Raw genomic sequence first — 27,234 nt, forward strand, 5'->3', positions numbered from 1 at the left:
GGCGGCGTGGCCTGGTTGCAGGGATTCTCCGGCCCGGCCCTGGGATGAGAGAATCCCACCCCCTGTTTCTCCAGGGGGTTGGAGGGCCAGCAGTAGGGTCATAAATGCTGCCTGGGGGGCAATAGCGGCTGTTCATGTAATAGTTGTTCATGTAAGAAAAAATTATCCCTCAACACCTCAGAGGAGAGCCAAAGGAGACCTCCGGTGAGGTGTCACAGCTGCCACTGCACCTTCACCAGCACAGATACACACCTCTAATGGGTGACATTGGTGGACAGGCTTCTGGGCACAATCTGGTGAGCAGCACACAGTTGCTGATTTACATCAGGTAGAGGCAGGAACATACAAGGGAGACTGCAGTTGGAGATCTGTTGTATCACAGGACACAGCTGGGTCCCAGGAAGATGCCAAGCCTCTGGACAAGGTTCTCCCAGAATTGATGCAGATGATAAGACAGGGCCACGAAATTCAGGGGGGGGGGGGTGTTATCGACATTCCAGTGACTACAAGGAAACCCAAATGCTTCAGGCACAGGAGATTTTGCCGAAAATGTGTGGCCCAAGGCCAGCACTGATAGGATGGCGACCACAGTGGAAAACTGGAGCACGATGTTCGCATCTTGAGTAGTGGTGTCCAAGGCATGGCTCAGTCTGTGATGAACGTGGCTGAGCGCCTCAACACCATGTCCCAGTTGTTCCCTCCTGCCACCAGCACATCTCAAGGGCAGTGGGCATAATAGGGTGGCACGGCGACGGCAGTGACATCGGTAAGTCAATCGGGGCCCTCCGGCTCTAAGCCCTCCAGAAGATGTCCACCAAAGGCATCAAAAGCCACAGGGTATGGAATGCAGGAGGGTTCCTCCACCTCTGATGTGCATCCTGGGGGCACACCTAGACACAGCGCTGGACTACGAACGATCAAGAAGAGTGAGGATGGGAGGGGCGGGGCAACGTTTGGTGGTGGTGGTGGAGTCACTTTCTGTAGCTAGGGGGAATGGAAATCTGTCATAGTGAAATGTTCACTATTAAAACATGACATACCTCATGCATCTGAAGCCTCTGTCATGTTAATCCTCACAGTGGACCTGGCAGCCGCCCCCCCCCCCCCCCCCCCCCCCCCCCCCCCCCGCGTCCCCGTCCGCACCCCCCCCCGTCCCCGGGCACTATGGTCCAAGAACAAACACCCCTGATGCAGATCCCGTTCAGAGAATGGGTGTGAACACACTGTCAGCGAAAAGACAGGAGTCAGACTTTACAGAAACTGAGGAGCGTCAGAGCTTTCCTCACAGTGAGTTTTCATCACTCTCCTGCTGACAGTGTAGACACAGGCCCATCGTCCTGGAGTGATGTTACACAGACCCTTTGGGGGGAACAGGGAGGTCAGGGAAGGGTGGTATGATGGGGAGGGGGAATGAGGGGGAATGAAAGGGGAAGGAGAATGGGGGGGAAGGGAGAATGGGAGTGTAGGCGAAAGGGGGAGGGAGGAAAATGGGGAGAGGGCAGGGGGGTTGTGGGGGAAGGGAATGGGGTGGGGGAGGGAAATGCAGGGAGATTGGGAGAAGGGAGGGAAATGGGGAGGGTGTTGAGCTTCGTCCTAGGAGAATCTGGTGACAATGAGGGTTTCACAGTCTTCCTGGCATGTCAGATCCTTGCTGCCCCCTGTCTTCCATACTCCGGCTCCTACTTGGGCTCGTCTTCCAGCCCCTCCTGGACAGCCTCATCCTCCCCCACATACAAGGTTGCATGTCCCTCCGCCTCCTCCTGCTCCTTCTCCTCCTCAAGCATGTCGTCCCGCTGTTGTGCCAGATTGTGGAGGCCACCACTAAGCTGAAGACCCCCTGGTTGGTGTACTGCAAGTCACCACCTGAGCGGTCAAGGTATTGAAACCGCATCTTGAGCAGCCCGACGCACCGCTCAACGACAGCATTGGTGGCAACGTAGGCCTCAATATAACGGGTCTCTGCCTCGGTCTCAGGCCTCTGCATTGGCGTTATCAGCCATGACCTCAGCGGTTGTCCCTGGTCTCCCAAGAGCCAACCTGCCATCCTAGGGTGATCCTCGAAGACACTGGCAACTCTGAGTACATTCCCAGGGTAGCAGGCAGACAAAAAAATAAACATTCAGGGAGTGGAACCCCTTCCTGTTAATATAGGGCTTTCCCTGATGCCTGGGTGCTCGCAGGGTGACATGCGTGCCATCGATCCCCCCTGGATCTGGGACAACCCGGTGATGGCAGAAAATCCTGCAGCCACCTTGGTGGGCCTGGTCCAACTTGAAGGTAATATAGTCTGATGCCCGTGTATACAGGGCATCCAGTACCTCCTGTCATATGACTTAGGGAGGGGCCAAGCACCATGTTGTACGTGATTCCCCTCTTACACCATGGACCATGAACTCCCCTGGTAATTGAAGGGGCAGAGCCTTCCCCTGAGCTTCACAGACTATAAACTCTGGCCTGGGTGTAGGTCGGGGAGGGTGTCCCTTTGGGGTGAAGTGTTGTAGTACTTGTGGTTCTTGTGTACAGCGTAAATAAACCTTGTTCTTATCCAGCCTACTGTGCGTTCTTCCTTCGGCTACTACAAGAGAGAAACTATTTTCTTTGGCAGGGAAATCAAGACAGACCAGGACATGATCTTAAAATTAGGGCTGACCACACCAAGGGACGTAGAAGTGGAATTCACCTCCCCTAAAGGGTGAGGATGCAGAACCATTGGGGCTTTCACCACTGAAATCAAAAGCTTTTGTTCGGCAACGATATCAAGAAATATTGACTAAATGGAGTTGAGATACAGATCAACCAAGATCCAATTGAATAGCTTAAGGGGCTGAACCAATCTACTCCTATTCTTTTGATATAATTCCTGTACGTATAGGTCTATCAGAGCACACAATTGTATAAATGTTACAAACCCATTCCTCCGTACAGTGCTTGAATGTTTATATAGATCTGTGTTCAATTCCCTGGACTGTACCTTGAACCCATACCCATCTGGGTCAGAAGTAAAAGTGCTACCACTGAGTCCCAACTAATCACATGCTGCAAGTTCAATATACACCACATAATAAATACACTGTATAATAAACTGCAGGGGTTGTGCTGGGAAGGAGCATGTGCTGGAAAATTGGCACGTGTGTAGTGGCCCCACCCACAACCTGTGTGTTACATGACAATAAACCTGTGAGATTGGAGTATTTCTCTGAGTACAGATTGTTTGAAGCATGGAAAACCCACTCACGTTAATTTCCTCCAATGTCCCATCCAGGTATCTGCAAACCTGAGCCTTAATCTCTTGAACTTGATTTTCAGTCAAAACTTCATAGTTGCCGTGTCGACGGTTAGTCTATTTAGAAAACAGGAATATACCAACAGCTCAAGTAACAACAATTATTATTTTTAAAAAATATATATATTTATTAAAGTTTTTTAACACAATTTTTCTCCCTTACAAACAATAACCCCCCCCCCCCCCCGTAACAAAAAAAAAAAAACGAGAAATCGCGCAGAGCAAGATATATACATGGCAAAATGATATATTTACACAGCTTTGTACACTGGCACTCACCCGTACGTGCCAGCTTCCCCAACCCTTCATGTTATCTCTTGCTCATCCACCCTCCCAGGCAGTCCCCCCTTTCCCCCCCCTCCCCCCCCCCCCCCCCCCCCCCCCCCCCCCCCCCCCAGGATGTCCCCTCCCCCCCCCCCCCCCGCCCAAGTTTGCTGCTGCTGCTGACCGACCTTCCTCTAACGCTCCGCGAGATAGTCTAGGAACGGTTGACACCACCTGTAGAACCCCTGCGCAGACCCTCTCAAGGCAAACTTAATCCTCTCCAACTTTATGAACCCAGCCATATCATTTATCCAGCCCGCCAGGCTGGGGGGCTTCGCCTCTACCTCTAGGCTGGGGGGCTTCTGTCCTCTACCCCAAAGAACCTACTCAACCTCGCCCCCGTCAAGTGCGCTCTGTGGACCACCTTAAATTGTATCAGGCTGAGCCTGGCACACGAGGAGGAGGAATTAACCCTACCCAGGGCATCAGCCCATAGCCCCTCCTCAATCTCCTCCCCCAGCTCCTCCTCCCATTTACCCTTCAACTCTTCTACCAGCGCTTCCCCCTCTTCTTTCAACTCCTGGTGTATTTCCGACACCTTGCCCTCCCCGACCCATACACCCGAGATCACCCTATCTTGAACTTCTTGTGCCGGGAGCAACGGGAATTCCCTCACCTGTCGCCTCACAAAAGCCCTCACCTTCATATATCTAAAGGCATTTCTCGGGGGTAACTCAAACTTCTCCTCCAGTGCCCCTAGGCTCGCAAACGTCCGTCGATGAACAGGTCCCCCATTCTTCCAATCCCCGCCCGATGCCAGCTCTGGAACCCCCCGTCCATCTTCCCCGGGACAAACCGGTGGTTACCCCTGATCGGGGACCACACCGATGCTCCCATTGCACCCCGGTGCCCTCTCCACTGGCCCCAGATCCTTAGCGTTGCTGCCACCACCGGGCTCGTGGTATACTTTGTCGGCGAGAGCGGCAGCGGTGCCGTCACCAACGCCCCCAGGCTTGTTCCTTTCCAGGACGCCATCTCCATCCTCTTCCATGCCACCCCCTCTCCCTCCATAACCCACTTGCGGATCATCGCCACATTTGCTGCCCAGTAGTAGCTCCCCAGGTTTGGCAGCGCCAACCCTCCTCGGTCCCTACTGCGTTCCAGGAACCCTCTCCTTACTCTCGGGGTCTTATTCGCCCACACAAACCCCATAATACTCCTGCCTACTCTCTTAAAAAAGGCCTTAGTGATCACGATGGGAAGGCACTGAAACACAAACAGAAACCTCGGAAGGACCACCATTTTGACCGACTGCACTCTACCCGCCAGCGAGAGCGGTAACATGTCCCATCTTTTGAAATCCTCCTCCATTTGCTCCACCAACCTCGTCAGATTCAGTTTATGTAGGGTCCCCCAACTCCTGGCTATCTGGACCCCCAGATACCGAAAGCTCCCCTCCTCCCTCCTCAGCGGTAGGTGCCCTATCCCTCTTTCTTGGTCCCCCGCCTGTAATACAAAGAGCTCACTCTTCCCTACATTGAGCTTATAGCCCGAAAACTCCCCAAACTCCCTTAGAGTCTGCATGACCTCCACCATCCCCTCCATGATCCGCCACGTACAGCAACAGGTCATCCGCATATAGCGACACCCGATGCTCTTCTCCCCCTCGGACCACCCCCCTCCATTTATTAGACTCCCTCAATGACCTGGCCAATGGTTCGATCGCCAATGCGAACAACAGGGGGGACAGGGGGCACCCCTGCCTCATCCCTCGGTACAGTCGAAAGTACTCCGACCTCCGCCGGTTCGTCACTGCACTCGCCACCGGGGCTCTGTAAAGGAGCTTAACCCAATTGATAAACCCTACCCCGAATCCAAACCTACGCAGCACCTCCCAGAGGTACTCCCACTCTACTCGGTCAAAGGCCTTCTCCGCGTCCATAGCTGCCACTATCTCCGCCTCTCCCTCCTCCGATGGCATCATTATCACGTTTAAGGGCAACAACAATTATTTATGAAAAATGAAATGAAATGAAATTAAAATCGCTTATTGTCACAAGTAGGCTTCAAATGAAGTTACTGTGAAAACCTGGTTAACAACGTTTAAAGGCTTGTCTTTGGGAGGAAATAGAGGTAGAGAATTGGGGGGATAGGTTTGGAGTCAGAATTCCAGAGCTCAGAGCTTGGCAGAAATCTCAGAGAAGTCAAGAACAGCCCAAGCACCTCAAGAACTCCATGATGACCGTCCGGGTCAATGGGCACGAAACGCCCTGTCTGTTTGACTCTGGGAGCACGGAGAGCTTCATCCATCCGGACACGGTAAGGCGCTGTTCCCTCCAGATTTCCCCCGCATCCCAAACAATCTCCCTTGCTTCCGGATCACATTCAGTGCAGATCCGGGGGTACTGTGTCATGAACCTCGCGATACAGGGCGCCGAGTACGCCAATTTTAAACTCTATGTCCTCCCCCATCTCTGCGCTCCTCTCTTGTTAGGACTGGATTTCCAGTGCAACCTCAGAAGCCTGACCCTGAGGTTCGGCGGACCCCTATCCCCTCTCACCATATGTAGCCTTAAGGTCGCCCCTCCCTCGCTCTTCGCGAACCTCACCTCCGACTGTAAACCCGTCGCCAGCAGGAGCAGGCGGTACAGTGCCCAGGACAGGACTTTAATCAAGTCGGAGGTCCAGCGGCTCTTGAGGGAGGGGATCATCGAGGCCAGTAATAGCCCCTGGACAGCCCAAGTGGTGATCGTCAGGACCGGGGAAAAGAACCGGATGGTTGTAGACTACAGCCAGACCATAAATCAGTACACACAACTCGATGCATACCCCCTTCCCTGCATAGCAGACATGGCTAATCAGATTGGACACTACCAGGTTTTCTCCACGGTGCATCTGAAGTCTGCATACCACCAGCTTCCGATCCGCCCGGAAGACCGCCACTACACTGCCTTTGAGGCAGACGGCCGCTTCTTCCACTTCCTCAGGGTCCCCTTCGGCATCACCAATGGGGTCTCGGTCTTCCAAAGAACAATGGACCGAATGGTTGACCAGTACGGGCTGCGGGCCATGTTCCCGTACTTGTATAACGTCACCATCTGCGGCCATGATCAGCAGGACCACGACGTTAACCTTCAGAAGTTCCTCCAAACCGCCCAAGCTCTCAATCTCACCTACAACTGCACAACCCGACTAGCCATCCTCGGCTATGTCATGGAAACGGGGTCCTAGGGCCCGACCCCGACCGCATGCGCCCCCTCCTGCAACTTCCCTTTCCCCATTGCCCCAAGGCCCTGTAAAGATGCCAAGGGTTCTTTTCATATTATGCCCAGTGGGTCCCCAACTATGCGGACAAAGCCCGCCCACTTATCAAAGCCATCATCTTTCCCCTGACGACTGAGGCCCGCCTGACCTTCAGCCGCATCAAGGCAGACATTACCAAGGCCGTGATGCATGTGGTGGACGAGTTCATCCCCTTCCAGGTGGAGAGCGGCGCGTCAGATGTCGCCCTGGCCGCTACCCTTAACCAGGCAGGCGGCCCGTGGCCTTCTTTTCCCGTACCCTCAACGTCTCCAAGATTCGACACTCCTCTGTCGAAAAGGAAGCTCAGCCATTGTGGAAGCTGTGCGACATTGGAGGCACTACCTGGCCGGTTCACCCTCGTCACCAACCAACGGTCAGTAGCCTTTATGTTCAACAACACACAGCAGGGGCAAGAACAAGAATGATAAAATCTTGAGGTGGAGAATCGAACTCTCCACCTATAATTATGATATCGTGTATCGTCCTGGGAAGCTCAATGAGCCCCCAGATGCCCTGTCCCGCGGCACATGCACCAGCGCGCAAGATGACCGACTTCGGGCCATCCACAATGACCTCTGTCACCTGGGGGTCACCCGGCTTCTCCACTTCATCAAGGCCCGCAACCTGCCCTACTTCACCGAGGAGGTCAGGGCCATGACCAGGGACTGCCAAGTCTACGCGGAGTGCAAGCGCACTTCTATCGGCCAGACAAAGCCCACCTGGTGAAGGCATCCCGCTCCTTTGATCGCCTCAGCATCAATTTCAAAGGGCCCCTTCCCTCCACTGACCGCAACGTGTACTTTCTCAATGTCGTTGACGAGTACTCCCGTTTCTCTTTGCCATCCCATGCCCCGACATGACCGCGGCCACTGTCATTAAGGCCCTGCACAGCATCTTCACCCTGTTTGGTTTCCCCACTTACGTTCACAGTGACCGGGGATCCTCGTTTCTGAGCGATAATCTGCGTCAGTAGCTGCTCGGTAAGGGCATTGCCTCGAGCAGGACTACCAGCTACAACCCCCGGGGAAACGGACAGGTGGAGAGTACGAATACGACGGTATGGAAGGCCGTCCTTCTGGCCCTACGGTCTAGAAGACTCCCGGTTTCCCGCTGGCAGGAGGTTCTCCCCGACGCGCTCCACTCCATTCGGGCGCTCCTCTGCACAACCACGAACGAGACCCCCCACGACCGTCTATTTGTCTTCCCCAGGAAATCTACCTCCGGGGTCTCGCTTCCATCCTGGTTGACAACACCGGGGTCTGTCCTCCTCCGGAAGCACGTGAGGAGCCCACTGGTCGAGAGGGTCCAGCTCCTACATGCCAACCCTCAGTATGCCTACGTGGCGCACCGCAACGGCCGGCAAGATAGTCTCCCTCCGGGATCTGGCACCCGCCGGTTCCCCAGCGACCATCACCTACGCCCTCCCCCCCACACCGGATACCGCCCCCGCCCCTACACGGCCTGCACCCCCCCTCCCCCATCGCCGACCCACCGTGATGAAGCTCCAAACGACACGCTCCCGGAGTCAACGAGTCCAACACCCGTGCCCGCAGCGACGAGTTCAACACCCGTGCCCACAGCGAAGCCGGAGCTGAGGCGATCACAGAAAACGATCAAGGCGCCGGACAGATTCAATCTGTGAGCCCACTTCAGGCACAGATCTAGCTTATTAAAACCACTGTTCACTTCTACTAATCGTCTTGTGTGAATTGATGGTCGCATCAAAGCCGATAAGTGGAGAGATGGGTAAGGCCCCTAAGTGGAGCGGTCAGAATGAGTGAGGCCTGGGTGTGGAGCGGTCAGGATGGGCAAGGCATGGAGCGAAGTGGCCACAAAAGGTGAGCGGTCAGAATGAGCTGAGCTGAAAGTAGAGCGGTCATAGAGAGAGCAAGGCTATGGGCACGATTCAGAGGCCGCATTGCGCTCAAGCAAGAGCGCGACGAGGCCATTAAATAGCGGGAGGGACCAAAAACGAGAATCACGCCAGGCACCAATCCATTCGCTATCCAACCGGCCTGCTCCCATTGGTGAAATCGGGAACCTGCCATGGTATGGCGAGAAACCAATAACCACTACTTAAGCCCAATTTCCATACAATTAACGGGAGCCCCCTCATATCCAACAGCCTCCCGTGATCTATTCGCCTCCCAGCAAGTGGTCACATGGGCGCCGATTAGTACTCCTTTTTAAAAACGTGAACCCAGTGGAGGGGCTGCTATGGGGACCCGAGGAGATGAGCAGCCATCTTCGTTCACAGGCAAAGAGCCCAGGGGCACTGACTGAGATTGCTGTCCCTGTGCTTGGAGGAGGAAGGTGGGTGGGGGGGCGCGCAGCAGGAGTGTTCAGCCTCGGTTGGGATGGGCTGACATGAGATTGGCAGTATTGGAGCTGGGGGACGGCAACCCCGTGGGTCCGCCATGCCAACCCCTGGATCATGTGTACCCATTCCAGGGGCAACTCTGGCCCCTGCCAGTCTGCCCCACCGACCACCCAAATCTCCCATTGACTGTGGAGGCCTCTGGCTGCGTGACTGAAGGCTTTTGCTTCTAGGGAATTGGCAATTGTAGTTTCAATGTCCACTTCACACATCCCAAGTGGATTGGGTAGGCGTGCCTCGCAGCATGTGGGGAATATTGCCTAACATCCCAATCAGACCGAGATACCTGGACACTGCGGGAGGCAACACCATGGATGCAGCAGCCGACATCCGAACACCCAGGGGATGGGCCCCAACACCAGGGACATGTCCGTGGCTGGGGGTGTGTGTGAGTGCAACGGGGAGGGGACCTGTCCCCGGTTCAAGTAACATTATGTGCGGGTGACTGAGGTACAGGGTCTGGGGTCCGGTGAGCAGTGGCCCCCACTATGGCTGGCTGTGCGAGGGCAGGGCATGCCGGCGGGGGTAGGGGGAAGGAGAGCAATGGTGTGATTGGAGGGTCCTGGGGTGGAACACATCGCTGGTTGTCAGCCTTACACCCTCTCCCAATTCATTCAAGATATTGAATGGTCTGGACGATATTCTGAACCCCGAGGAACTTGCCCTAGTGGCGCTGTTTTTACAGGCCGGCAGCCGGACGCGGGAGAAGGCAGCGGCGGCAGCAGAATCGGCAGAGGCTTGAGGAGGCTGACCGTGCTGGGCACGCCCTACACGCAGAGGACCAGCCACCCATCAGGTCAGGCTGAGACCCAGAGGGGTAGATCCGCGTCGGCCCAAGGTGTACAAGCGTCACTGGTCTTTCGAGCAGATGACAGACAGCACGTGCTGCAGGAAGCTGTACCTCAATAAGCTGATGGTGCGGCACCTGTGCCATGTCCTCGGGGAATTGCGGAGTAGGAGGACACTTGCTCTTGGTGGCTATCAAGGTCACCGCAGCTCTGAACTTCTACGCATGACAGGTCATGGATGCCCTGTGTGCCTGGGCAGCCAACTATATAAACTTTGACATAGATCAAGCCCAACAAGGTGCCCGGGCAGCAGGATTCTGCACCATTGATGGGATTCCCCAGGTCCAGGGGCTAATAGATGGTACGCATGTTGCCCTGCGTGCACCGGTCTGTCTGGGAGTGCCCTATGTCAACAGGAAGGCGTTCCATTCCCTGAATATCCAGCTCATATGCGACCCCACATTAAAATCATGCACGTGTGCATGCTTCCCAGGGAGTGTGCATGACTGCTACATCCTGGGGCAGTCAGACATCCCCGGTTTCTTCGAGGATCACCCCAGGATGGCTAGCTGGCTCTTGCTGGGATTAGGGGTGATCCCTTAGGACCTGGCTAATGATGCTGGTGCAGAGGCCGGTGACCGATGCAGAGACCCGATACAAAAGGGCCCACGAGGTACATCGGACTGCTGAAAATGCGGTTCTAATGCCACAACCGGTCCAGTAGTGCACTGCACTACATCCCACGGAGGGTCGCCTGCTTTGTGGTGGTTTATTGAGTCCTCCACAGCCTGGCACAGCAGCAGGCCACATGCTGAAGCTGGAGGGTGTGGTAAGCCACTGTAGTATATAATATGTGTATTGTGGTAAACTGCCACTGTATTCTATGTAATATGGTAAACCACTGCCTGCTGGCTCCGCCTCCCCTCGGGCCCGGTATAAAGGTGGCTGGTCTCCGCCTCTGCCCCAGTTCGGGATCAGAGGCCAGGAGGCTTTCTGTTTAGTTTATTAAAGCCTCAGTTACGTTCATTACTTGTCTTGTGTTCATTGATGGCACATCAGAGGGGGAGGAACATGTGTTCTGAGAAGCAAGAGGATGTCGAGGGGGAGCCAGACCAGGAGAACAAGGGAGGCCCTCATCCTCGCAGTGTTAAGCCCGTGGGGCCTCAAGTGGACCAATTAACATTAGATTGCGATGACGGACTCATTGGGCCGAGCACTGGTAAGCTCGCGGCAGTGCCTGCTTGCTACCACACTTAGAACTTTTTCATTGAATCGTGCCCTATGAGTAGAACGGTCAAAATGAGGAAGGCTTGAAAGTGCATTCGTCAGAATGAGTGAGGCTGTGTTATAGAGGTCAGAATGAGTTGAGATTATCAGTAGAGTAGTCAAAGGGGCCTAGTCTGTAAGAGAAGCCTTGGTGCAGAATGGTCAGAGAGGGCCAGTTCCTGGAATGGAGCAGTCAAATGGAGGAAAGGCTGTGAGCAGAGCAGTCACAGGGGGCAAGGCTGTGAATAGAGAGGTCAGTGTGGGCAATGCTGAAAGCAGGCGAGGATGAAGGGTGATCGGGCAGAGGGGACAAGACTGTGAGCATAGCAGTCTGAGCAGGTGAGGGTGTGAGCAGAGCGGTCTGAGCAGGGGGGGGGGTTTGGAGCGCCTGTATTGGGGGGGGGTTCGGAGCGTCCGTGTTGGAGTGAGGGGGGGGGTTTGGAGAGTCCGTATTGGGGGTCCCTCAAGCTATGGGTCCCTGTGGTGGGTTCCTTCAGTTAGGGGATCCTGGTGTAGCCTTTTCATGGGGCCCTGGGGGAGGGTCTCCCTATTCATGGGGCCCTGGAAGAGGGTCTCCCTTTTCATGGGGCCCGAGGGAAGGGTCTCCCTATTAAGGGGGCCTGGAGGGGGGGGGTGCGGTCTGGTAAAGGAGGTGTCGGCAGGTAGTGCATTGTGGGGGTGGGGGGGGGGGGGGGAGTGTGACCCTCAGATGGACTCTGGGGGCAACTTCCCTAAGTAGTTTACTCTCTTGGTCCACCACCCAAAGCCACACTGGTAGAGACCACAAGTGATCCACGCCCATGTGATTCCCAGCCCCAGGGACTGGAGAAACTATTCAACTATTCAAGTCGGAACTGTCAGAAGTCTCCAATTCTAATTCAAAATCGGAGGTCTTTGCAGAGAGTCCCTGGGAGCAGGTCAATTGCCCATGGGAAGTTCAAAGTTCATGGGTAATTCTTACAAAGCTATGCTTCAGCATTGTCTTTTGAAATGACATGTTAGGGGTCCTAGGCACCGTGAAGCAGCAGTGCTAACCACTGCGCCACTGTGCCACCTTCAAAGGAACACATTTGGTGGCAAATGGACAGATTTCCACACCTGAATTGGATTTGGCGTAATCATAAGCATCAGAAAGACAAAAGTCATGATCCAGGATGTTGCCATGCCGTCATCAGTCAGCATTGACAATGTGATGCTGGAGCTTCACATATCTAGGCTCCACAATCACCAGCAATCTATCACTTGATGCTGAAATCAAAACGTAGGTTGTAAAAATTATAGCTGTTAAGTCCAAGCCGAGTAAGAGAGTGTGGAGCAACAGTAAAGTTAAGTAAGTAAAGTCGCCATAGTCCCAAATGAACATAGGCTGCTTTCCCCCTGGAGGGGGCGCGTTGACTAATGGTGATTTAATTTGAGGATCACCACATCTCAGGTGAGGGTCAAGGCTGAGAAGGCGGGGCATTCATGAGTAACAACAGCAGACTGATTGAAAATATCAAACTGAAATTCTACCAAACTTGCATCCTCAGCGCACTTTGCAGTAGTGAGCCGTGGATAACATATGCTCTGCAGTAGAAATGGCTCAACAGTTTTTGAATGAACTGAAGACTGGCATCCGTGCTGGTGATGATCTCAGTGGGTCAAAGTGGATCATTGATACGTCTGGCTGTATTTGAATGCAACACTGAGCCATGATTGTGGTTGAATATACTTCTGTTGGACTTCCGGTGGCGGCCATGAAGGAGTAGGTTGCACATTTGGTGGCTCCCGCTCGGGTCGGACCTTTGGACCTTTTCCCTGATTTTTTCTCGGATTTTACTTGGAAAACTGAGAGTGGACGCAACCATAAGGAGGAGTCCCACACCGGTGCATTGATAGGCAGACCAGAAGTGCTCGCAAAGGAAATAGGCGAACAGAGAAGGCCTGGGCCGACGCTGCTCCGGGAAAAAGCATGGCGGCCGACCGGAGTCCTGGCTCGACTACCCAACGGTCGACGGAGCAGTTGGTGAAGTTTATTCAAGAGGGCTCCGCCAAGCAGAAACTGGAATGCTTGGACCCGATTAGGGAATCGATTGCTCGGCTGGAACAGAGATTGGATGCTCAAGATCGGGCGATCCAGAAAGCGGAGAAGGCACTGACCGAGCATGAGGAACACCAAACAGCAATGGACGTGGAGATGGGGATGCTGAGAGACCAGCAGAAAAGGCTCCAGGAGAAGGCAGAGGATCTAGAGAATAGATCCCACCGGCAGAACTTTAAAAAAAAAAATTTATTCAAAATTTTCCACAGATTATCACAACAGAAAAATAGACACCCCCACCGTTACACAAATAATAAAACAAGAACAAAAGTGTATAAATAAACAAATAAACGTTAAACAGTAAACAATAGTACATCCCCTACTAGACACAAACCTACAGCCCCCCCCCGCCCCACCCCGGGTTGCTGCTGCTGCTGACCATCTCCTAACGCTCCACCAGGAAGTCTAGGAACGGCTGCCACCGCCTGAGGAACTCTTGTACAGATCCCCGTAAGGCAAATTTCACCGTCTCCAAGTTAATAAACCCTGCCATGTCGTTAATCCAGGATTCCACGCTTGGGGGCCTCGCATCCTTCCACTGAAGCAGAATCCTTCGTCGGGCTACCAGGGACGCAAAGGACAGAATACCGGCCTCTTTCGCCTTCTGCAATCCCGGCTCGTCCAACACCCCAAATATTGCAATCCCCCAGCTAGGCCTAACCCTGGAATTCACTACCCTTGACACCATCCTCGCTACGCCCCTCCAGAATTCCTCCAATGCTGGACATGCCCAGAACATGTGGGTGTGGTTTGCTGGGCTCCACGAACACCTCACACATCTGTCCTCACTCCCCAAAAAACAACTTAGCCTTGCCCCGGTCATGTGCGCCCTGTGCTGCACCTTAAATTGTATCAGGCTGAGCCTCGCGCAAGAGGAGGATGAGTTTACCCTTCCCAGGGCCTCCACCCACATACCCTCATCGATCTCCTCCCCCAGCTCCTCCTCCCACTTACCTTTTAACTCCTCCGCCGCGGCCTCCTCCTCCTCCTGCATCATTTGATAAGTTGCCGAGATCCTACCCTCTCCAACCCAGCCCCCCGAAAGCACCATGTCCTGGACCCTGCATGCCAGCAGCAGCGGAAGCTCCACCACCTGTCGTCTAACAAACGCCCTTACATGCATATATCTGAAAGCATTTCCAGGGGGGAGCCCGAATTCCTCCTCCAGCTCCCCAAGGCTCGCAAACTTCACGTCTGTGAACAGGTCCCCCATCCTCCTAATACCTGCCCTGTGCCAACTCAGGAACCCCCCCCCATCCATTTTCCCCGGGACAAACCGATGGTTCTCCCGTATCGGGTACCACACCGAAGCCATTGCCCCCAGATTTTGAGGGTCGCCGCTACCACCGGGCTCGTGGTGTACCTCGTCGGAGGAAGCGGCAGCGGTGCCGTCACCAGCGCCCCCAGGCTCGTGCCCAGACAGGACGCCATCTCCAGCCTCTTCCACGCCGCCCCCTCCCCCTCCATTACCCACTTACGTATCATCGCCACGTTGGCAGCCCAATAGTACCCACATAAGTTTGGCAACGCTAAACCCCCCCTGTCCCTGCTCCGCTCCATCCTCAGGGTCTTCTTCGCCCATACGAACCCCATAATAATCCTGTTAACCCGCTTAAAGAAGGTCTTAGGGATTAGGATGGGGAGGCACTGAAACAAAAACAAAAACCTCGGGAGCACCGTCATTTTAACCGACTGCACCCTACCCGCCAGGGAGAGTGGCAGCATATCCCACCTTTTGAACTCCTCCTCCATTTGCTCCACCAGCCTTGTTAAATTGAGCTTATGCAGGGCCCCCAGCTCCTTGCCACCTGAACCCCCAGGTATCTAAAACTTCTTGCTGCCCTTTTTAGCGGAAGCTCACCAATCCCCCTTTTCTGGTCTCCCGGATGCACCACGAACAGCTCGCTCTTCCCCATGTTGAGCTTATACCTGGAGAAATCCCCAAACTTCCTAAGGATCCGCATCACCTCCGGCATTCTCCCCACTGGGTCCGCTACATACAATAGCAGATTGTCCGCATATAACGATACCCGGTGTTCCTCCCCCCCCCGCCCCAGGCACCAACCCTCTCCAGTTCCTGGATTCCCTCAAAGCCATGGCCAGGGGCTCAATCGCCAGGGCAAAGAGCAGGGGGGATAGAGGACACCCCTGCCTCGTCCCTCGGTATAGCCGGAAATATTCCGACCTCCTCCTATTCGTGGCCACACTCGCCACCGGTGTCTCATACAGCAACCTCACCCAGCTGACCTCCTAAACACCTCCCACAGGTACCCCCACTCCACCCTATCAAAGGCCTTCTCAACCTCCATAGCCGCCACTATCTCCACCTGCCCCTCCACCGCCGGCATCATAATTACATTCAGGAGCCTACGTACATTGGTATTCAACTGCCTCCCTTTCACAAAACCCGTCTGATCCTCGTGTATGACCCCCGGAATACAGTCCTCAAGCCTCATGGCCAATACCTTTGCTAGCAGTTCCGCATCCACATTAAGGAGTGAAATCGGCCTATACGATCCGCACTGTACAGGGTCCTTGTCCTGCTTCAGAATTAGAGAAATCAGCGCCCTAGACATCGTTGGGGGCAGGACCCCCCCTCCCTCGCCTCGTTGAAAGTCCTTACCAGCAGCGGGCCCAACAGGTCCACGTACTTCCTATAGAATTCCACCGGGAACCCATCTGGCCCCGGTGCCTTCCCCGCCTGCATACTCCCCAGTCCCTTGACCAGTTCCTCCAACCCAACCGGCGCCCCCAGCCCCTCCACCTGCCCCTCCTCTACCCTCGAGAACCTCAGCCAGTCCAGAAAGCGACCCATCCCCCCCTCCTCCGATGGGGGCTCAGACCGATACAATCCCTCGTAACAGTCCCTGAAGACTCCATTAATACCCACCACACTTCGCACCGTGCTCCCCCCTCCATCCCTAACTCCACCGATCTCCCTCGCTGCCTCCCGCTTCTGAAGCTGGTGTGCCAGCATCTGGCTAGCCTTCTCTCCGTACTCGTACACCGCCCCTTGCGCCTTCCTACACTGCTCCTCCACCTTCCTGGTGGTCAACAGGTCGAACTCGGCCTGGAGGCTTCGTCGCTCCTTGAGTAGTCCCTCCTCTGGGCCTCTGACTACCTCCTATCCACCATTGCCATCTCCCCCACTAGCCTCTCTCTCTCTCTCCTCTCCTTCCCCTCTCTGTGGGTACTAATGGAGATCAAATCACCCCTGATCACTGCCTTCAGCGCCTCCCAGACCACCCCTACCTGCACCTCCCCATTATCATTGGCCTCCAGGTACCTTTCTATATACCCCCGGACCCGCCCGCTCACCTCCTCGTCCGCCAACAACCCCACCTCCAAACGCCACAGTGGGCGTTGGTCCCTCTCCTCCCCCAGCTCGAGGTGCACCCAATGCGGGGCATGGTAAGAGATGGCTATCGCCGAATACTCCGTGTCCACCACCCTCGGAATCAGCGCCCTGCTCAATACAAAAAAGTCAATCCAAGAGTAGGCCTTATGAACATGGGAGAAGAATGAGAATTCCCTGGCCCCCGGCCTCGCAAACCTCCACGGATCTACTCCTCCCACCTGGTCCATAAACCCTCTCAGCACCTTGGCCGCCGCCGGCCTCCTGCCCATCCTAGACATAGAGCGATCCAATGCCGGATCCAGCACCGTGTTGAAGTCCCCCCCCCACCATTATCAAGCCCCCGTCTCCAAGTCCGAGATCCGGCCCAACATGCGCCGCATGAACCCCGCATCCTCCCAATTCGGGGCATATACATTTATCAAGATCACACGCAACCCCCTGCAGCTTACCACTCACCATCACATATCTACCTCCATTGTCTGCCACGATGCTCAACGCCTCAAACGACACAAGCTTCCCACCAAAATCGCCACCCCCCGAATGGAACACCTGCCCTTACCTGATCTGCCACACGCAGATGCGTTTCCTGGAGCATGACCACATCTGCCTTCAGCCCTTTCAGGTGCGTGAACACACGGGCCCGTTTGATCAGCCCGCTCAGGCCTCTTACATTCCGGGTTATCAGCCGGATCAGGCTCTTCCCTCACCCCCGACCCCATCCCCTTCCACTCTCAGCATGGGAAAAAGCCCGTGCTTTCCAGCACCAGCCCCGCCCCTTTCTACCCTTAGCACGGGATAAAAGCCCGCGCTTTCCACCCACCCGACCCAGCCTCCTCTGGCGCAGCTCTCTTTCCAGGCTCAGTCCCAATTCCCCCGGCGTGGGCCCCTCTCCCCCCCGCGGGGCCCCATCTCCATTTCCAGCCACCGACGCCCACAGGCTTTTACCTGCCCCCCCCCCCAATGAACCCACCCGACAGACAGAGAAGAAACATTGCCCAACCAACCGCACAATCCCCCCAAAACACGACACAACAGTCCCAACCATCCCCCCTCAGCATTCCCTTGTCCCCAGCCCTCAATCCGAGTTCAGCTTTTCGGGCTGAATAAAGGTCCACGCCTCCTCTGGCGTCTCGAAGTAATGGTGACAGTCCCTGTAGGTGACCGACAGTCGCGCCGGCTGCAACATGCCGAACTTCACCCTCTCCGATGTAGCACCGCCTTAGCCCGATTGTACTCGGCCCTCTTCTTAGCCACCTCCGCGCTCCAGTCCTGAGAAATCTGGACCTCTGCGTTCTCCCACCTGCTGCTTCTGTTTCTCTGGTTGGCAACCTGTAACTAGTGGGGTCCCTCAAGGATCAGTGTTGGGCCCGCAGTTGTTCACAATTTACATAGATGATTTGGATTTGGGGACCAAGTGCAATGTGTCAAAGTTTGCAGACGACACTAAGATGAGTGGTAAAGCAAAAAGTGCAGAGGATACCGGAAGTCTGCAGGAGGATTTGGATAGGTTAGGTGAATGGGCTAGGGTCTGGCAGATGGAATTCAATGTTGCCAAGTGTGAGGCTATCCATTTTGGGAGGAATAACAGCAGAATGGATTATTATTTAAACGGTAAGATGTTAAAACATGCTGCTGTGCAGAGGGACCTGGGTGTGCTGGTGCACGAGTCGCAAAAAGTTGGTGTGCAACACGTGATTAAGAAGGCTAATCGAGTTTTGTCTTTCATTGCTAGAGGGATGGAGTTCAAGACTAGTGAGGTTATGCTGCAATTGTATAGGGTGTTGGTGAGGCCGCATCTGGAGTACTGTTTTCAGTTTTGGTCTCCTTACCTGAGAAAGGACATATTGGCACTGGAGGGAGTGCAGAGGAGATTCACTAGGTTGATCCCAGAGTTGAGGGGATTATATTATAACGAGAGGTTGAGTAGACTGGGACTGTACTCATTGGAGTTTAGAAGGATGCGGGGGGATCTTATTGAAACATATAAAATTATGAAGGGAATAGATAGGATAGATGCGGGCAGGTTGTTTCCACTGGTCGGGGAAAGCAGAACTAGGGGGCATAGCCTCAAAATAAGGGGAAGTAGATTTAGGACCGAGTTTTTTTTACACAGAATTTACAGTGCAGAAGGAGGCCATTCAGCCCATTGAGTCTGCACCGGCTCTTGGAAAGAGCACCCTACCCAAGGTCAACACCTCCACCCTATCCCCATAACCCAGTAACCCCACCCAACACTAAGGGCAATTTTGGACACTAAGGGCAATTTAGCATGGCCAATCCACCTAACCCGCACATCTTTGGACTGTGGGAGGAAACCGGAGCACCCGGAGGAAACCCACGCACACACGGGGAGGATGTGAAGACTCCGCACAGACAGAGACCCAAGCCGGAATCGAACCTGGGACCCTGGAGCTGTGAAGCAATTGTGCTATCCACAATGCTACCTTGCTACCCTTAGGAGGAACTGCTTCACCCAAAGGGTTGTGAATCTCTGGAATTCCTTGCCCAGTGAAGCAGTTGAGGCTCCTTCTTTAAACGTTTTTAAGAAAAAGATAGACACCTTTCTAAAGAATAAAGGGATTCGGGGATATGGTGTACGGGCCGGAGAGTGGAGCTGAGTCCACAAAGATCAGCAATGATCTCATTGAATGGCGGAGCAGGCTCGAGGGGCCAGATGGCCTACTCCTGTTCCTAGTTCTTATGTTCTTATGTTCTTATGCTCCGCTCTTTCTTGGCCTACCTTAAGACACATTCTCTGTCCACGAAACGGTGGAACTGCACCAGCACTGCCCGCGGCAGCTCGCTGGGCTTGGGCCTCCTCGCCAGCACTCAATGGGCCCCCTCCAGCTCCAGGAGCCCTTGGAAGGACCCCGCTCCCATCAGCGTGTTCAACATGGTGACCACGTAGGTTACGACATCCGATCCTTCCAGCCCCTCCGGGAGACCCAGAATCCGCAGATTCTTTCTTCTCGACCGGTTCTCCATGTCCTTGAACTTCGCCTGCCATTTCTTATGGAGCGTCTCGTGCGCCTCCTCCTTCACCGCCAGGTCCAAAATCTTGTCCTCATTCTCCGAGACCTTTTGCCGGACCTCCCGGATTGCCACCCCTTAGGCCATCTGAGTCTCAAGCAGCTTGTCAATTGACGCCTTCGTCGGCTCCAGCAGCTCTGCCTTCAGCTCGGTGAAGCAGCGCTGGAGAAACTCCAGCTGCTCCTGTGACCACTGCGCCCACACTGCCTGCTTGGTCTTCCTCCCTCGCACCTTTCTCTGCTCCAATTCCACTTTTTTCACCGCTCCACTCCTGGTCCAATCTATACAGTGCCGGGGGAATATTGCTGTCCCCTTCCCACACTGGGAATCATCGAAAAAGTACCGCTGGGGGCCCTAAAAAGAGCCCAAAAGTCAATTTCTAGCGGGAGCTGCCGAACGTGCGACTTAGCTCCGCATAGCCGCAACCGGAAGTCCCCGCCGGCAGAACATGAGGATTGTTGGTCCCCGGAGGGGTCCGAAGGAGCGGCTGCAGGGGCAAATATAGCTGGTATGCTCGAGAAGCTAATGGGGGATGGGTCGTTCACCCGAGCCTTGGAGGTGGACAGGGCGCACAGAGCCTAGCGAAGACGCCGTGTGTAGGTGACCCACCGAGGGCGATGGTGGTGAGATTGCCCAGGTACCTTGTCAAGGAGTGTATCGTCCGGTGAGCCAGGCAGACACCGAGCTGTAAGTGGGAGAACAGCATCCTGCGCATTTACCAAGACCTGAGCGCGGACGTAGCCAGGGGAAAAGCGGGATTCAACCAAGTGAAGTCGACCCATTTCAAGAAGAAGGTGAAGTTTGGACTGTTGTATCCGGCCCGTCTTTGGGTCACCTATGAGGAGCAACACTTTTATTTTGAGTCGCCCGAGGAAACGATGGACTTTGCCAGAAGGAAAGGGTTGGCAGGGGACTGAGGTATTTGAACTTTGCTGCAGTGTTCACGTTAAAAATGTTTTTGTTTTTGCACTATCTTTGTAATGCCTTTTGTATCGATCCTGGAGCTGCCGCGTATTTCTGTAAGTTAAAGTTTGCATTTGTACTGGTGGGGTTTGGAGGTGTGAATTTTAGATGTGGGGTTTTTCTTTTCTTTTTGCTTCTTTCGGTTAACTGGGCTGGGAATGTTTTCTCTTGAATAGGTGCGTCCGAGCGGGGGAGGTGGGGGGGGGGGGGGGGGGGGGGGGGGGGTGGAAACAATAGGTGGGAAAATGTTTGGCGCCATGGGCTACCAAGCTAGCTGGGCGGGCTGGCTCACGGAAGCGCAGTGGGGGGTGAGCAGACGTTATGCTTGTTGAAGGGCGCTGTTGAAGTCCCGCAATGGGTGGACTTACAGGTGAGCAAGGAGTGTGGCCAGCGCCCGCATTGGAGATTGGATGTCGGACTGTTAGCGGATGAGGACGTGTGCGGGCAGGTGAGGAAATACATCCACAACTATCTGGAAGTTAATGACATGGGGGAAGTCTTGGCAGCAATGGTCTGGGAGGCGCTGAAGGCGGTGGTCAGAGAGGAGTTGATTTTGATACGGGCCCACAGGGAGAAGGCAGATAGAGCAGAGGTGGATCGACTGATAGGGGAAATACTTCAGGTCGACAGGAGATATGCGGAGACCCCAGAGGCAGGGCTTTTAAGGGAACGACGGAGGCTACAGGCGGAGTTTGGCTTGCCAACTACAGGGAAGGCGGTGGAGCAGCTGAGGAAGGCGAGAGGGGCGATACATGAGTATGGAGAAAAAGCCAGAAGAATGCTTGCGCAGCAGCTCAGAAAGAGGGAGGCAGCCAGGGAGATTGGCAAAGTGAAGGACAGAGATGGGAAATTGGTCGGAGATTCAGCAGGGGTTACCAGGGCGTTCAAGGAGTTTTATAGCAGGCTGTAGGAGTGGGAAACCCCAGCTGGGCCGGAAGGGATGAGGCAATTCTTAGGAGGGATGAGGTTCCCAAAGGTGGACGAGGGGTTGGTAGAAGGGCTGGGGGCCCCAATTGGGATTGAAAAATAGCAGAAGGGCTGAAGGCCATGCAGTCTGGTAAAGCCCCGGGACCGGACGGGTACCCAGTGGAGTTTTATAAAAAGTTCTCTGGGATGCTGGGGTCGCTGCTGATGAGGACATTTAATAAGGCAAGGGAGCGAGGGGTGCTTCCCCCAACGATGTCACAGGCCACGATCTCACCGATCCTGAAGCGGGAGAAGGACCCGGAGCTATGCGGCGCCTACAGGCTGATCTCCTTATTAAATGTAGACGTCAAACTGTTGGCCAAAATCTTGTCCTCAAGGGGCTGGTTCGAGGAGGGGTGGAGCACAGGGTCTCGCTATACACAGATGCCTTGCTCCTATATGTTTCCGACCCACTAGAGGGGATGGGAGAAATTATGAGGATTCTGGGGGAGGAGAATTTGGCCGGTTTTTGGGTTATAAATTGAACATGGGGAAAAGTGAGATGTTCGCGATCCATGCAAGGGGGCAGGAGAGGCGACTGGAGGAGTTGCCGTTTAGAGTGGTAGGGGGAAGCTTTTGGTACTTAGGCATCCAGGTGGCACGGGAATGGGAACGGCTACATAAGTTAAATTTGACCCGACTGGTGGACCAAATGAAGGAAGATTTCCGAAGGTGCTCCCGTTTTATACTACTTCTGCCATTCATTTGCCCACTCACTCAAGTTGTCCAAATCACACTGAGGGATCTCTGCATCCTCCTCAGACACTTGACCCTCCCAACCAGCTTTGTGACATCTGCAAATTTGGAGATATTACATTTAGTTCCCTCATCTGAATCATTAATGTGATTAAATGCATTAATTGGTCTTGAGAAGTTGGTGATGAGCTGCCTTCCTGTACTACAGTAGTCCACATGGTTTAGGTACACCCATGGTGCTGTTAGAAAGTGAGTTCCAGCATTTTAACCCAGTGAAGGAATGGCGCTATAGTTCCAGGTCAGGATGAGATGGTTTGTGGCTTGGATGAAAACTTACAGATGATGCTGCTCCCATATATCTGCTGCATGGGAACACCACCTTATCCAGGTAGAATTACAGGTAGGTATCACTGTATGCTTGGAGAGAATTATAATACATCACTCAAACTAGAAAGAATTACAGGAAAATATCACCATACATCAAGAAGGAATTACTGGGCTGTATCACTTGTAATCTAAAGATAATTACAGAAATAATCTAGTGAGAATTACAGAAATAATACGCTGGATATTTTGAGATTTAAAGGCATATAAACCTGACTATCTTGTGAAATTTATTGGAATATAGAAGGCAAAATATCTGAAGGTTTACTAGAATAAGTCACTGAATACCCCGAGATTCACTGGAATTTCTAGATATAATTATTAGAACATATACACTGACAGATTTACGGATATAATCAGCATATTCTGAGGGAATTAGTTGAATATAATCACTAGATGTCCTGAAGCATTTACTGAAATGTATAATTGAATATCCTAACAGCATTACTGGAATATATCACTTGAATATGCAGGATTCTGGATTATAATCACTGGAAAGCCTGGGGCAAGAACAGGAAATATAATAATAATATTCTTTATTAGTGTCACAAGTAATCTTACATTACACTGCAATGAAGTTACTGTGAAAATCCCCCATTCGCCACAGTCCGGCGCCTGTTCGGGCACAGAGGGAGAATTCAGAATGTCCAATTCACCTAACAAGCATGTCTTTCGGGACTTTTGGGAGGAAACTGGAGCACCTGGAGGAAACCCACGCAGACACGAGGAGAACGTGCAGACTCCGCACTGACCGTGAACCAAGCCGGGACCCAGGTCCATGGCACTGTGAAGCAACAGTGCTAACCACTGTACTACCGTGCCGCCCATAATCATTGTGTAATTTAACTGATTTACTGGAACATAATCATTTGGTATTCTGAAAGACTAACTGATAAATATCACAGAATATCCTTATGTAATATATAAAACATTGAAATTAAAATTGCTGAGGAATGGACATCACATTGCTAAAGACATTGGCGTCTCGGTAACATGTGACCAGCAGATTAAAATAAACTCATCATAAACACTTTACAGCAGTGATGGGCAACCTAGGCTGGTGAGCGGACCACATGAGTAGCCCCCTATCATCTCAGTGGACTGCAAGATTAAAATTGGGCGTATTCACCAACTATGACCCTCAAATAAAATTGAATACATTTAATACACGCCAAATATTTATTAACGAGTTATAGAAAATGCTTAATAATTCATATATTTTTTTTAAAATTTACAGTACACAATTCATTTTTTCCAATTAAGGGGCTATTTAGTGTGGCCAATCCACCTACCCTGCACATACTTCGGTTGTGGGGGCGAAACCCACGCAAACATGGGGAGAATGTGCAAACTCCACATGGACAGTGACCCAGGGCCGGGATCGAACCTGGGACCTCAGCGCCGTGAGGCAGTAGAGCTAACCACTGCGCCACCGGGCTGCCCTAATTATTCATATATTAATAAAACTGTCATCAGCTTCAAATAGTTAAAAACAAAATAAATATTTACACTTTGGATGCATAGGCACAGTTCTCACAGTCAATGTTGTGTGCAATCAGCATGCATCTCACCTTCATGTGCGTATTACTTCAGTCACACAAATAGGAAAAAGCTACGTGAATGGAAACTGACTAAATGTGGCACCCCTGCGTGTGGGTAAAGGTTAATAAAATGTCTCGTGGGCCGCATTCAGAATCCTGATGGGCCACATTATAGACAGATATTTTCACTATTTAATGATGAAAAACCTTTCAAACAATCACAGTCTATTTTTCTTTGCAATCAAAAGATAATGCAAATATCTGAAGGATGAAAAATGAACCATCTCACCAGTATGTTGTGCATAGCCAACTCATCCTGCAATAGCTGGATCTCTTTCCGAAGATTCTGAACCAATTTCTAGAAAAGGAAGCATAATTTATGGATAGGATGTTGATGTTCTAGCCACTGAAGTTCATCCCTATAGCACATTACCTTGCATCATCAATTAGCTTGCCTTATGGAACAGCAGTTGCACTTCCCACTACCGAGGGGCGGGTAGCTTGAGTCAGGACATTTATGACTTGGCAAACCCACCTTGGTTAAAAGCAGGGCAGAAATGAGCCAGGCCCCCAGAAGCAGATCGTAGATGGCCACAGAGATGGTCGAGTGCCAAGGTAGTCTGATTCTCTGGGACTTCATCCCAATTGTGTTAAAAGCAAATAGACCCTCCAGCCCTCACCCCCGACTCTTTCAACCTCCTACCGACTCCCCATGCCCTCTCCGAGGCCTCCATATCACTTCCATGTCCCCATGCCACGTTCATGCCTCTTATGTTCCCATGCCCCCCCAAACCACCTCCACCCCCCGCCCCAGGGCCCTACTCTGCCCACCCACCCAGTATGCACTATGTTCAGTTTTTTTCAACCGGTGCAGGCACGATGGGCTGAATGACCTCTTTCTGTGCCGCAACCTTTCTATGGTTTTATGGTTCAATTAGTTCATAGAATTTATTTTTCATAGAATTTACAGTGCAGAAGGAGGCCATTCGGCCCATCACGTCGGCACCAGCTCTTTGAAAGAGCACCCTACCCACGCCCACATCTCCACCCTATCCCCATAACCCAGTAACCCCACCCAACACTAAGGGCAATTTTGAACACTAAGGGCAATTTAGCATGGCCAATCCACCTAACCTGCACATCTTTGGACTGTGGGAGGAAACCGGAGCACCCGGAGGAAACCCACGCAGACATGGGGAGAACGTGCAGACTCCGCAAAGACAGTGATCCAAGCCGAGAATCGAACCTGGGACCCTGGAGCTGTGAAGCAACTGTGCTATCCACTCTGCTACCGTGCTGTTCAAATTGAACTTTCAGCCCTCACTTGAGCGGTTGTTCTGTCCCAGTGAGCTGCTGGCTTTCAGATGGGCAAGGAGGGGGACTACAAGAAGTCGGACTCTAAGACACAAAATCCAGGACCAGGTAAATATGGGGTTGTGTCATGATGGGAAGGAAGGGGGCAGGAGGGCAGGCTTTGGTGAAGACCCACAAGTTGGAAAGATGGTCCATGAGGGAGGGGAGGCCACCTGGGGAATTTTACAGATGCCCTTCACCTGCAAGCCTGCTGCCAGGGGCCATAGAATTCTGTAATCTACTTTTTAAAAAACTGCTGTTCCTGCAACACTGCAAAAGTGTTAATTAGACAGGGGCATTAGAGTAAAAAAGCAAAATACCGTGGATGCTGGAAAATAGAAATAAAAATGAGTAAGTTCTGGAAATGCCCAACAGGGCAGGCAGCATCTGTGGAAAGAAACAGAATTGACGTTTCTGGTTGGTCACTGGGTTGATGACAGGGTTCTGAATGGTCATCAACCTGAAATTTTAACTCAGTTTCTTTCCACAATTGCTACCTGACCTGCTGAGTATATCCACATTTTTTTGAATTATACTTGGGCCATTATAGTATCGGTAACAGAAGTTATATCAACTTCCCACCTCTTAATTTTGGAGTCTCTCCGTCAGTTCGTCTAGTGTTGTGACTCTGCCATCAGTGACATATGCATTTCTTTCTCAAATAGTGCCACACCTAAATATTAGTTGGTTGTTCATTTAACTGCTTTCAAGATCTGTGAAAGATGGTTTGACTATTTAACAATAACTTTTAAAAATAAAGAATAAGCTATGTGATGTGCTTGGAAACTTTCTGAGGAATGCAAAAACATGCTGAAGTACAAGCCAGTTAATTCTGTCAATCAATTTAGGACTCTGTTAATAGCAAGCTACTTTGATAACCTGCTTTCAGGATCAATCAGTACCATGCGAGTGCTTATTTGAATGGGAAAAAGCTTCCAAACAAAATGAATAAGCTCCACACTCACCTTTGGATCACTGTACACGTTAGGGGCTGGCTGAGCTGGTATGCACATCATCCTTGATGCAAATCGAAGTGTGGACAGCTGAAACAAGAGAACAAAATGTTGTGATCAGATAAAGAAGTTCCTTTTCTCCCATTTCCTCCCCATCGCCTTTGAAGGTGCTGACTCAGTTTCACAGCTCTCCCCTGGTAGCTTACTCAAGTCACCTTTATTAACAAGCAAGACTACTTTCTCATTGTAACAAGCAAGACTACTTTCTCATGGACTTCCGGTTGCGGCGATGTCCAGCTAAGCCGCACGTTTCGGCGGCTCCAGCTCAAACGGACCTTCGGGCTCTTTTAAGAGCCCCAGCGGGGAATTTTTTCAGGACGAAACCCGGTGTGGGGTGAGACAACAGGGAGTCCCCCCCAACGAAAGAGAAAAATATCGGCGGCGGCAGCTAGATCGCGAAGAATCCTTGAGGATAAGGACAGGAGGAAAAAAGGAGCAAGATGGCGGCGGAGAAAGCCCAGGCGACATGGGGGCCGGACCAAGACGAATTTTTAAGACGGTGTGTGGAGTTGCTTAAGAAGGAGGTGCTGACCCCGATGCTACAGGCAATTGAGGAGCTTAAGGAGGCA

General features: G+C 52.6%; 1 protein-coding gene across 1 annotated transcript in view; it reads right to left on the bottom strand.

The window, feature by feature from the left end:
• kif9 (kinesin family member 9) overlaps positions 1-27,234 on the bottom strand; it is a 215,714-nt gene that overhangs the window by 60,237 nt on the left and 128,243 nt on the right. The window contains exons 10-12 of the mRNA XM_072468147.1: positions 26,618-26,695; positions 24,589-24,657; positions 3,236-3,340 (exon numbers count right to left, since the gene is read on the bottom strand). Of these exons, the coding sequence (XP_072324248.1) occupies positions 3,236-3,340; positions 24,589-24,657; positions 26,618-26,695 (252 nt within the window). The remainder of the gene's footprint in view (positions 1-3,235; positions 3,341-24,588; positions 24,658-26,617; positions 26,696-27,234) is intronic.

This window comes from Scyliorhinus torazame, chromosome 11 (assembly GCF_047496885.1).
Source record: "Scyliorhinus torazame isolate Kashiwa2021f chromosome 11, sScyTor2.1, whole genome shotgun sequence".
Taxonomy (NCBI): Eukaryota; Metazoa; Chordata; class Chondrichthyes; order Carcharhiniformes; family Scyliorhinidae; genus Scyliorhinus; species Scyliorhinus torazame.